We start from the raw sequence: 12,947 nt of genomic DNA, 5'->3' as shown, positions 1-12,947 counted from the left end.
TAATGAACCTTATTGTAAAGTGTTACCAAATAAATATAATACACATACATTTTCCACTCTCTCTCTCTCTCTCTGAGTGTCTTTCCCCCAATCAATTCACATATTCCCTCATGGACAGACATGCCATACTGTTTGTCTTTTTATATAGATCAATATTTTCAACAGATGATGGTCATTCATTGAAGCAATAATTTATTTCACAGTTTCATCTGCTGAAGACCAAAGTCAGTACGCCGTAACAGAAGAAGAAAATTGAATCTGATATTAACATGTTTAAAAATACTGTTAATTCTGTCAACATGTTTGAATGTTCTGTCAGCATTTATTTTTCCTTGAACACGGTTTGAAAATATTGCGGTTTGAAATTTGTAATATATTTGTCATGTTTGTGTTGTTATTCTGTTCTTCCAATAGTGAAAGCTTGACAATGATACTGATGCCTGTTCTAGATCAGTTGTTGAGTAATTAGTAAAGATGTTTTATTCTGTATGGTCTGTATGAACAATTAACTGCTGAAATTAATATTTTTTGAAACATTTTACACAAATATTGACCATGTGAAATAAACCACATGATTTTTTTTTTTTTTTTTTTTTTTTTTTACTCTGAACTTGGACCTTGGAAGAACTATTTTTCACTTGACTGATTATTTGAAATGTCTGAATAGTCCAGGGGTTTTTAATGACCCAAACATGATTGAAGGAAAATACATGCAAAAGCATGAACAGATTTCTAAGATAAAATAACACTTAAATAGTATACACTAGAATGTTCTCTCATGGAACATCATGGTCAAGGCTTCTCACTTCAGTTATTTTCTTCTAAACTAATGAACACTAATGTCTCGTACAACACACGTTACTCTCAGTGGAAATCTGATCTGTGGTTTGTGATTCATGAGGGGGAAGATGTGAATGTTGACATGATCCTGTCTGTAAATCCCAGCACTACTGGAGCACAAGTTTCACATCATCATCATCATCATCATCATCATCCTCTACAGCTGCAAGTTCAACAGTAGTGCTGAGAGGATTTTCAGGAGCGGATGGATCAGAGCTTCAGAATCAGATGAGAATCGCTGCTGTCTCATAAGGGCTTTCTAAAGAGCTGATTCTGCAGAAGAAAAACAATATTCAAAGCTAAATGTTGAAAATGTTTCACATTTCAAAACCACATTTGCTGAATACCAAATGTTGTTAGAATGAATACATTTCATCTTAATGTACATACATGTACATACAATGCAATTATTACAGTAATTACAATAATTGGGTAATAACTAGGTACCCCTGAACCTACCCCTAACTAGTTGTAGCAGTTTTACTCTGGTTGTGTTTTGTTATTCTCCATGAAGACAACACTGATGGAAGACGTCTCAGGATGTTGATTCTGAAGAAACAGGCCTGCAGAAACACAGGCAAATTAGGTAAATGTGATAACTGCATTAAAATATAAATACAACATTAAAAAGTCAACCATTGACGGTGTACAGTGACTACAGAATGAACAGTTCACCGGAAATGCCCGAGCTGGCTTAACGACAACCAGGAAGTAACTGTATAGCCTATTTAGCATATGAGTCAATCTCGTTCAGAAATCAGCAGAAAGCGGATGCAAAGCGCAGTTATAGTACCGTGCACATACGCTTGCTAATATATTCATATTTAACTTACAGAACTCCACGTTTAACATAATCCCAGATTTATGAATGTGTAGCCAAAATGTCTGACCAAACAATTAAAATTTTAATTATGCAAGAAAACCTTGTGCTTTGGTGATCTAAAACACTTATTTTATTTATTTAATGAGTTGGGTCTATATTAGGCACAGTCTTTTTTTGTATCAAGTAAATACGTTCGTTAAATTAAGACATAACACACAAGACACTCTTTTTCGCCACCTGCTGGCGTATTTATGTAATAGTCAAGTCACCTTTATTTATAGCGCTTTTTACAATGCAGATTGTGTCAAGCAGCTTTACAGTGATAAATGGTATATAATTTTGGCTGCACAGCAGCTCTTAAAGAAAATGCTGTCAATGTAGGCAGATGCAAAGCACTGTTGAATATCAAATGTCCCCAACTAAGCAAGCCAAAGGCGACAGCGGCAAGGAACCCAAACTCCAACAGGTGACATCAGGTGGCAAACAGGTGGCAAGATGAAGAATATGGAGAATTCAAGATGGCAAGATGTAGAAATGCTAAATAGTTACCTTACATTACCTAGTATTTTCTTAAGTACACTATAAACTCGTACTGTAAAACAAAGTGCAACCATATATTCTAGTTCATCTGCTAAACCAGACTGATGCTTAACAGCAGTAAACAGTGACGGACTCGTACACGGTTTTCAAATAAAAAAAAAAAGTTAAAGAACTGTTAAGATCAAGGCTCTTTTTAAAGACAACATGGGTGGCTCTTAAAAGAGCCTTTGGGTTCTCTGATCAGATCAGACATCGCTTTACTTTGAGCTGGTGTATTTGGTCACAGCCTTTGTGCCCTCAGACACGGCGTGTTTGGCCAGTTCACCGGGCAGCAGCAGACGCACGGCGGTCTGGATCTCTCTCGATGTGATGGTGGAGCGCTTGTTGTAGTGAGCGAGACGAGACGCTTCACCGGCGATGCGCTCGAAGATGTCGTTGACGAAAGAGTTCATGATTCCCATCGCCTTGGAAGAGATTCCGGTGTCGGGATGAACCTGCTTCAGGACTTTGTACACGTAGATAGCGTAACTCTCCTTCCTGGATCTCTTGCGCTTCTTTCCACCCTTGCCGGCGGTTTTAGTGACGGCCTTCTTCGATCCCTTTTTGGGCGCAGATTTCGCTGGTTCAGGCATGGTGCTTCGGTCAGACAGACACACAAAGAACAATAACACTTTAATATTAGAGGCGGGGTATTATACACTGCCCTATGCTAATTTCAAAAGGGAAGAACGGCCTTCTGTGATTGTGAGTCTTTGTGGCCCAACCCATAGAACGGTTTCATTGGCCACCTTAAACGTTCCTTGACTTGTAGGCGAGCCAATCAGAAGCTTGAAATGTTAATCACACCCATCGACAAATACCATCCCCCACTGAAATATTGTGTGAATAATTTAATAAGCTTTTTATCTACGCACGCTGGAGTTTCTGTATTTTAACGTTTATTTAGAAGCAGAAACAACTTGTTTATTAATCAACGTGAATGTGATCAAGAACACACTATACTTACATTAAAAGACATGCATATATGAATGTAAGAACAAGCGTTAATACACTACATTAAAGAAAAACAAAAACTGCACAATAACGCGTCTAAGAACCTATTAAATTTTAGTTTATTTAACTGTAAAGCACAATCATAGAAAAAAACATGGAATAGAATATTGAATTCCTCAGTTTTAATTGCTTTACAATTTACATAAAACAAACAATCATGAAGCTACTATGAAATTATAAAGCCTAATTAATTTCACCACCAAGAAACTTGTTCTTTGTGTAAAAACGTACGTGGCTCTTAAAAGAGCCGTTGGCTTTTTTTCCTCTTCTTCACGAAGGATTTAACCTCCGAATCCGTACAGGGTGCGTCCCTGTCGTTTCAGAGCGTACACAACATCCATGGCGGTGACGGTCTTTCTTTTGGCGTGTTCAGTGTAAGTAACAGCATCACGAATGACGTTCTCCAGAAACACCTTCAACACACCGCGAGTCTCTTCATAGATCAGGCCAGAAATACGCTTGACTCCGCCACGGCGAGCAAGACGACGAATAGCGGGTTTAGTGATTCCCTGGATATTATCGCGAAGAACCTTTCGGTGACGCTTAGCGCCTCCTTTTCCAAGTCCTTTACCACCTTTTCCTCTTCCAGACGTGACTGCAAATAATGTTTTTCAATCCACAGCAAAAAAAAAAATGAAGAACGCTGCAGAAGAGGGGTTTATAGTCAGCTAGCGGACCTAGTTGAAACCACATTTATGGGCGGTTCCAGTTTATGTTACCCGTTACATCTTTCCAAGTCGAGGTCAGTCTTCCGATGCTTGATAGAGGAAATATATAGGGTTTAATTAAGTGATATATACACACACACACACACACACACACATACATTTAACTAAATAGAAAGACACTTAAACCATTATTCACTTCCATTAATTTGCTTTTAGATTTGATTAATAGGAAAAAAATAAATAAACAAAGAGACTATTTTATTCAGAAGACCTTCAAAAAAAAAAAAAAAAAAAAAACATTGAGGAGGCTCTTAAAAGATCCTTTGGGGTTTGTGTGACTGATGGAGCTGCTGGTGTGGCCCTGATGTAGGGATGGTGTCCAGTTGGGGTCATCTCCATAATCTTTAAGCAGGGTGACCTGCAATGACCTGAAAAGGTTTTTAGCTAAATAACATAGGACCACTGCTGTAAAAAGTAGTAGAAATTTTTAGTCCAGTATGGATACTGAGGAAAAATGTCATAACTATATAAAATGAAAATTTAAAAATCCTTAGCAAAAATTGTAAGAACTAAAAAAATATAGACATTTTTAAGTAAAGGGATCAGTTTAAATTCCATTAATTGAGTGTTGTTTCATAGCACATATAATCCAAAACAATGCATTGATATTATGTTTGCTACTTTAGAAAACAGAAATCTCTAACTTACCTTTGTGAAAATGTAGAGAGCAAGCATACATAAATGGACATATCTTGGTGAAAGTGATGTTTTGCGTCTCACCGCTGTCACGCTTAACAACTTAACTCAACCACATCACATAAAATAAAGATGGAAAATCATAATTTTTCAAAATTTTATTTTAATCCATAAGTATTTCATTGCTGCCATATACAGTCTACTCTTCTACACTGCATGAGGAGCAGTGGCCATTTTGTGCTTAAAATAAATTCACATCTATAATAGTTTCAGGTTTGGCAGGGTTGAGTTTTTCACTTCTGGATAATTTTAATTGAAATATATATAAAATAGTCATGGTTTCAGTAAAGATATACTTACATATCATGACAACTCATAATTTTGTTATAAATAGAATATTTGATGTAATGTGTCCACTTCAACACTGACTAGCACCCTGTCAGAAATGACAGCAACATGAGCAGATATGTTGAACCAGAAAGAAGAGCACAATATGAGAAAGAGACAAAATTAAAAATATAAAAGTGAAGGCAATGTCTCCCTTCAAACCGATTACAATCTTCAACCCTGTAACATTCTCATCTATTCTTTTGGGGGGAAAATGTAAAAATCGTCATGATACATTTGTAGTTACTAAACTGTTATGAGGGACACTTATGAGCAGTAAGTAGATGTTTGTTCTATAAGAAGTTTTGTGTAAAACCTTTTTAAAACCAATTCCCTTTTGTCCCTACAGGATTGAGAATAAAAGCATTTACATCTGATATTATTATTAATAATAAAAAGGTCTTTAATGCCTGAGGTGGGAAAATATTATTTTATGGAGGTTGTGTATGAGGATGTTAGTCTACAATTAAAGGGTTAGTTCACCCAAAAATGAAAATTCTGTCATTTATTACTCACGCTCATGCCGTTCCACACCCGTAAGACCTTCGTTCATCTTCGGAACACAAATGGAGATATTTTTGTTTAAATCCGATGGCTCTGTGAGGCCTCCATAGGGAGCAATGACATTTCCTCTCTCAAGATCCATAAAGGTACTAAAAACATTTAAATCAGTTCAAGTCCTTATTTTGTGTGTTTGGTGCACAAAAAGTATCCTCGTCGCTTTATAACATTAATATTGAACCACTGTAGTCACATGAACTGATTTAAATATGTTTTTAGTACCTTTATGGATCTTGAGAGAGGAAATGTCATTGCTCCCTATGTAGGCCTCACGGAGCCATCGGATTTAAACAAAAATATCTTAATTTGTGTTCCGAAGATGAGCGAAGGTCTTACGGGTGTAAAACGAAACGAGGGTGAGTAATAAATGACAGAATTTTCATATTTGGGTGAACTAACCCTTTAAGTTTCTAAAGAACCTATGTCGTTTATATTATTTTTTTATATATATATATATATATAATATTCCAGGATGAAATATTACCAAATCCCAGGAATGACCCATATACTTGGAACTTGCAAATCTAATTAAGTTAGTAAAGCCATTTATACAAAATGAAAAAAGTACAACGACGTATTTAATTGTATGCTGGGCTGATATCAACTTAAATAGTGATTGGATTAAAGAAGTCAGTCTCTCACGGAAAAATTGGGTGGCTCTTAAAAGAGCCTTTGGTTTGAAGAGAACCTCTTGTCAGTTTACTTGGCCTTCGCGGTCTTCTCGGTTTTCTTGGGCAGCAGTACGGCCTGAATGTTGGGCAGCACACCACCCTGAGCGATGGTCACGCCACCCAGAAGCTTGTTCAACTCCTCGTCGTTGCGCACCGCCAGCTGCAGGTGACGAGGAATGATACGGGTCTTCTTGTTGTCGCGAGCGGCGTTTCCAGCCAACTCCAGGATCTCAGCAGTGAGATACTCGAGCACAGCGGCCAAATAAACTGGAGCACCGGCACCAACGCGCTGAGCATAGTTGCCTTTGCGGAGAAGCCTGTGAACACGGCCGACGGGGAACTGCAGTCCCGCCCTGGAAGAGCGACTCTTGGCTTTGGCACGAGCCTTTCCACCGGTTTTTCCTCGTCCACTCATTGTGGTTATAGTTTATTTCAGACTATCAAAAGTAACAAAAACAATGATGTTAACCGTTGCGAGATGACTTTTAAAAGAAAGCGTGCCAGTCTCCTATTGGCTGAAGTCTGAAAACATTCCCAGCCAATCAGTGATCTTCCCTCCACACTCCCAACCCCCTTTCTGCTACTGACAACCCTCATGTTACGTAGTATTATTTAATGCCGCTAGGCCTACTTTTAATGGGTGGCTTTATTTTGTCTTGAATAATAGTATATTTTCAGCAACAGAATAGTTTTAGTTTACTGGTATGAGCAAACAAACATGTATGTAGAAATTCAGGGCGGCGAGGGACACACCGCTCCTCTCCTTAGATGCGGACACAGCCTTGACGATGAGCTCTCCGGCCCTGTTCTCTTGCGTTTAGCTGTTTTATTATTATTATTGCATTGCATTGCTAAGAACATACATAATGAATGCCAGGGGTAAATACAACTGAGAGTACAATTGCAGGTTACAAAATCAGGAAAATATCATACAAATGACACAATGAGACAGTTTTAAGGGCTTTGGAGTTGCTGGATGTAAGGGAAGTGTCCTTATAATTAGTTCCTTATAATAAATAAAAAAGTTGCGTTTAGCTGCTGATTTCTTCTTGGCCGATTTGGTCGCGTCACTCGCGTGTTTTCTCTGCTCATGTTTGGAGCAAAAGTGAAGTGGTACAACATACACATCATATTCATACACAAGTTTTCTCCATGTGTTGAATTAGCACTTTGACAGTGGCTTTAATAAAAGAAAGATCGCTGAGGGACTTGTGGAGTGTTTCATTTAGAAGTTGTTTTGGGCTGCTTGAAGCACATGCCACATCTGTCTGTGTATCTTCCTAAGATGCAAACGTTTTATAACTCAGTTCAGAACGACACACTGTTTCCACCAAGGCCATAAGATTTTGCCTCTTTTAGCGCTGTATTATGTTGTTTTACCTTTATATACAGTGTGTGTATATATATATATATATATATATATATATATATATATATATATATATACACACGCACACACACACACACACATTATATATATATAGCCTAGAGAGAGAGAAAGAGAGATACAACCATACAAATGAAAATGTTTCTCTCTGGTGGTTTAGCAGTAGTACCTTGTAGCGGAAGTCAAAGCATTTTGCGGGTTGTTTCTCAAAGCAGCTGCTCTTATATAGTGGGTTTAACTTTTCAAAAAAAAATAAAAATTCATAGTTACAGCAAAACACATCACGTACATTTTCACGTGTTGCAGGGGCTTCGTTTATCTCATCATTGAAGATGTATATTGTCATTTGTGCATTGTTATTTTTAGCTGCTTTACTAAGGAAATGACAGAGAGCATCTTTAGTTTAAGAGTTGAACTCAGTTGTGGTTTGACTTCTGCTCTGTTTCTGCTTAACCATAGTAGAGGAAACATTTATGCTTTTTCTGCATCTTTAGTTTCATAAACCTCAAAATACTATCACAAGAGCAAAGATTCACAGAATGTCTGTGTAATTTTCATTGACTTCCCTTTTTTAGTAATCTTGTCTGTGTTCAGGAAGGCCTGGATGAAGCACCACTTCTCACTTCTAAACTACCCTCTTTTTAGAAAGAAAATAAACATGTTTCAAATCTTGTTGTGGCCAATTATCAATGATCTATCCAATATAAATCAAATCTTACATTTCAAAATCAAAATCACATTTTCGACATTGTGTGACAATATGGGATTGAGCTCTGGTTGAGGAACACACAAATTCGGCACTGGAGCTGCGTCCCAATTCACCTGCTTATACTACACCCTAAAAGTGTGTCTTCTTTTTGTGAAGAAAAAGTACATCATTTTGAGTGTAGCAAAAGAGTACACAACTTTGGGACATACTATCTCGTCATACAATTGCGTCTTTAATGGTTGCTCTCTGTCACATCCTGACCGTAAACTGGCCTGTCAATCATATTGTCACAGTTAAAATCCTCGACATTTCATTTCATTTTGAGTGAATGTTCACACCCACAAAAAAATAAGTTATTCATGTGAGTTCATATTGAGGCTCTGATAGTTTGAATGTAGTAAAAGAGAAGTGAAATATCCTATAATGAATTTCTTTGTTTACTTTCCTTATATATTTCTATTGAAACAATCAGACTGTGCTTCAAATGTTGACAAACTGCTGCAAAGTCTTCAAGGTGTAATATGGTGATGCATACAAAATCACTTTGGTGACAGCAAAGCAGTTGAATTTTGCCGGAATTTAAGTAAGCAGTAAAGTACTCAAGGCTAGTGCTGTATCGTGAATAAGTCACGGCTGAAGGGCGTTGTAGGCACGATGTGAAGCGGAGTGACTTATTCACGATACAGCACTAGCCTTGAGTATTGCTTTTATAAAACGGTTACCACACAATACAAATATTAAAACCAAAAGTATGTCACAATGCAACTTTCATGAAGTAAACTCTTACTATGAGCCTTCCTTCTGCCGGAAAAAATAGTCCCTGACCGTGAACAGCAGCAGAGGTTACATTATTACGCCATTAGATGGCGGCAAAGACGGTCTTTAAGGGTGTTGTGTAGTGATACACAGAACAGTTGGGTAAAGCGTCATAGCCGTGTTTTATTGTGAATAAAACACAACTATTGACCAATTAGAATCAACGACAGGAATGATAGATAGATAGATTTAGTTAATGATAGATTTTATAATGATAGATACAATTATTTGTTTATTCTATCAATCTTCATGTAAAACAAGCTTTAAACAAACAAGCTATTTCAAATGCATCCACTTTATTAGCAGCAAGGAACACAATCGTGCTACTCGACTTTGCAGATCGCTGGTCAACGGGAGCATGTATGTTCCAGGGTCTGTTAACACACATTAAGTAAACTTTTTTAAAAGGTCAGGACTCATTTTTCCAGGGTCCTGTCAACTTTCTTTTTTTTAACACAAAATTCATGGCTCCCTTATGTTAGGGTTAGTAGCTTCCATTACTCCAACCATTTGTTTAGGTCCATCACGTCTAGGCCTGTTACATTGAGGGCCATACGGAGGTGCTGGGGAACAGAAAATGCCTTTGACGAGTTCCCAAAATAATAATGTCACATTAAGAAAATTCAGAACTTCAATCAATCAATCAATCAAACTTTATTTCTATAGCACCTTCCAACAACCAAAGCTGACCAAAGTGCTGTACAACATTAAAAAAAAAAAAAAAAAAAAAAATAATGATAATAACAAATAATAGTACAAATAGGTCAGCAGAGCACATTAGTCAAGTCAAGTCAAGTCACCTTTATTTATATAGCGCTTTTTACAATGTAGATTGTGTCAAAGCAGCTTTACATTGATAACTGGTACATTGTTTGGCTGCACAGCAGCTCTTAAAGAATAGTGTCAATGCAGGCAGATCAAAAGCACTGTTGAATATCAAATGTCAAGTCAAGTGTCCCCAACTAAGCAAGCCAGAGGCGACAGCGGCAAGGAACCCAAACTCCATCAGGTGACATCAGGTGGCAGACAAGTGGCAAATTGGTGTTAAAATGGAGAAAAAAACCTTGGGAGAAACCAGGCTTAGTCGGGGTGCCAGTTCTCCTCTGGCCAACAGTGCTTTGTTACAATTCAGGTTGCTATCATAAGTCCAATAGGATCGCAACATTAAAAGTATTTATTTCAGTTCCATCCAATTGAGGATCGTATTCATCACGCCGGTATGGACGGTTGTTGAGGAACTGTGTCGTGGCTGTCGTGTCGATGAGGCCTTCACAGGGGATGATCTAGTTGACTCAATCTCTGCTGATACTTCAGGGCTGCGTTGTGGTCGTGTCAAGGTGCAGGTCCTTGGTCTCACCTGGATACGGCCCGGATCCGGTTGACTACGGTGAACCTCGGGATAAACAGAAAGACTAATATTAGCGTAGATGCCATTCTTCTTCTGATGTAACGAGTACATCAGGTGTTATAGGAAGTGTTCCCGGTTCCGGCTGACCTAATTTATGCAGCCTAATAATCCTTTAACGGATTTGGAAATATAAATTGGTAATGTGTTATGTGTATGCCAGGTTAAAGAGATGCGTTTTTAGTCTAGATTTAAACTGACAGAGTGTGTCTGCTTCCCGAACAATGCTAGGAAGATTGTTCCAGAGTTTAGGTGCCAAATAGGAGAAGGATCTACCACCTGCAGTTGATTTTGATATTCTAGGTATTATCAGCTGGCCTGAATTCTGAGATCGCAATAGACGTGAAGGACTATAATGAATTAGGAGCTCGCTCAGGTACTGGGGAGCTAAACCATTTAGTGCTTTGTAAGTAATTAGCAAGATTTTAAAATCTATACGATGTTTAACAGGAAGCCAATGCAGTGTTGACAGAACTGGGCTAATATGGTCATACTTCCTGGTTCTAGTAAGAACTCTAGCTGCTGCATTTTGTACGAGCTGTAGTTTATTTATCAGGCGAGCAGAACAACCACCCAGTAGAGCGTTACAGTAATCTAGCCTTGAGGTCATGAACGCATGAACTAACTGTTCTGCATTTTTCATTGAGAGCATATGTCGTAGTTTAGATATATTTTTAAGATGGAAGAATGCGGTTTTACAGATGCTAGTAACATGGCCTTCAAATGAAAGATTGGTATCAAAAAGCACACCCAGGTTCCTAACTGACGACGAAGACTTAACAGAGCAGCCATCAAGTGTTAGACAATATTCTAGGTTATTACGTGAAGAAGTTTTTGGTCCAAAAATTAGAATCTCTGTTTTTTCTGAATTTAGTAGTAGGAAATTACTGGTCATCCAATTTTTTATATCAGCTATGCATTCCGAATTGGTAAGTTTCGCCAGGGCGCGAAGAAATATAGAGCTGAGTATCATCAGCGTAACAGTGAAAACTAACGCCATGCTTCCTAATGATATCTCCAAAGGGTAGCATGTACAGAGTGAACAGTAACGGTCCTAGTACTGAGCCTTGTGGTACTCCATATTGAACTTGTGATCGATATGACATGTCTTCGTTTACTACTACAAACTGATAACGGTCAGATAAGTATGATTTGAACCATGACAATGCAATTCCACTAATGCCAACATAATTTTCGAGTCTATTTAAAAGAATATTGTGATCAATAGTGTCAAATGCTGCACTAAGATCCAGTAACACTAATAGAGAGATACAACCACGATCTGATGATAAGAGCAAATCATTAGTAACTCTAATGAGAGCAGTCTCAGTACTATGGTACGGTCTAAATCCTGACTGGAAATCCTCACAGATACCATTTCTTTCTAAAAAGGAACATAGCTGTGATGATACTGCCTTTTCTAGTATTTTTGACAGAAAAGTGAGATTTGAGATCGGCCTGTAATTGACTAATTCTCTAGGATCAAGTTGTGGTTTTTTAATAAGAGGTTTAATAATAGCCAGCTTAAAAGTTTTTGGTACGTATCCTAATGATAAAGATGAATTGACGATATTGAGAAGAGGGTCTATGACCTCTGGAAGCATTTCTTTCAATAGCTTAGTCGGTATAGGGTCTAACATACATGTTGTTGATTTTGATGATTTAACAAGTTTAGACAATTCTTCCTCTCCTAAAGCAGTAAATGAATTGAATTTTTCCTCAGGGACACTACAATGCACTATCTGACACGATACTGTAGTAGACGGTTGCATGGTTATTATTTTTTCTCTAATATTATCAATCTTGCAAGTAAAGAAGTTCATAAAGTCATTACTGCTGTGCTCTTTGGAAACATCAGAAGTTGAAGCTTTATTTCTTGTTAATTTAGCCACTGTATCAAATAAATACCTAGGGTTGTGTTTATTTTCTTCTAAGAGTTTAGAAAAATAGGCAGATCTAGCAGATTTTAAGGCCTTTCTGTACTCAATCATTCTCTCTCTCCACGAAATACGAAATACTTCTAGTTTTGATTTCTTCCAGCTGCGCTCCATTTTTCTGGCTGCTAGCTTTAGGGCCCGAGTGTGGTCATTGTACCATGGCATTGGATTAATTTCCTTAATCTTTTTTAAACGCAAAGGAGCAACTGAGTCTAATGTGCTGGAAAAGACAGAGGCAATAGTTTCTGTTGCAACATCGAGGTCTTCTAAGCTGTCTGGTATGCTAAGGCGATGAAAATGATCAGGAAGATTATTTATAAAGCAATCTTTAGTGGTAGAAGTGATGGTTCTACCATATTTATGGCATGGAGGCAGTTTAGCCGCCTTGACTAAATGTAGTATACACGAGACTAGATAATGATCTGAGATGTCGTCACTCTGCTGCAGAATTTCA

At 37.7% G+C, this 12,947-nt stretch overlaps 2 protein-coding genes across 2 annotated transcripts in view; both read right to left on the bottom strand.

Moving 5' to 3' along the window:
• The window catches only part of LOC127515316 (histone H2A-like), a 123,105-nt gene extending 116,415 nt beyond the window's left edge, over positions 1-6,690 (bottom strand). Inside the window, exon 1 of the mRNA XM_051898835.1 lies at positions 6,257-6,690. Within this exon, the coding sequence (XP_051754795.1) occupies positions 6,268-6,654 (387 nt within the window). The 5' untranslated portion in view covers positions 6,655-6,690 and the 3' untranslated portion in view covers positions 6,257-6,267. The remainder of the gene's footprint in view (positions 1-6,256) is intronic.
• Positions 263-4,359, bottom strand: LOC127515327 (histone H2B-like). Its single transcript, XM_051898846.1, has 2 exons — positions 1,300-4,359; positions 263-1,113 (listed from the first exon to the last, which is right to left on the bottom strand). The coding sequence occupies exon 1, from the start codon at positions 2,833-2,835 to the stop codon at positions 2,461-2,463; it is 375 nt and encodes a 124-aa protein (XP_051754806.1). The 5' UTR covers positions 2,836-4,359; the 3' UTR covers positions 263-1,113; positions 1,300-2,460.
• Positions 6,691-12,947: the final 6,257 nt, after the last annotated feature.

The sequence above is a fragment of the Ctenopharyngodon idella genome, chromosome 7, assembly GCF_019924925.1.
Source record: "Ctenopharyngodon idella isolate HZGC_01 chromosome 7, HZGC01, whole genome shotgun sequence".
Lineage (NCBI taxonomy): Eukaryota > Metazoa > Chordata > Actinopteri > Cypriniformes > Xenocyprididae > Ctenopharyngodon > Ctenopharyngodon idella.
Note: the sequence above shows the minus strand (reverse complement) of the source record. Positions and strands in the feature narration are given on the sequence as shown.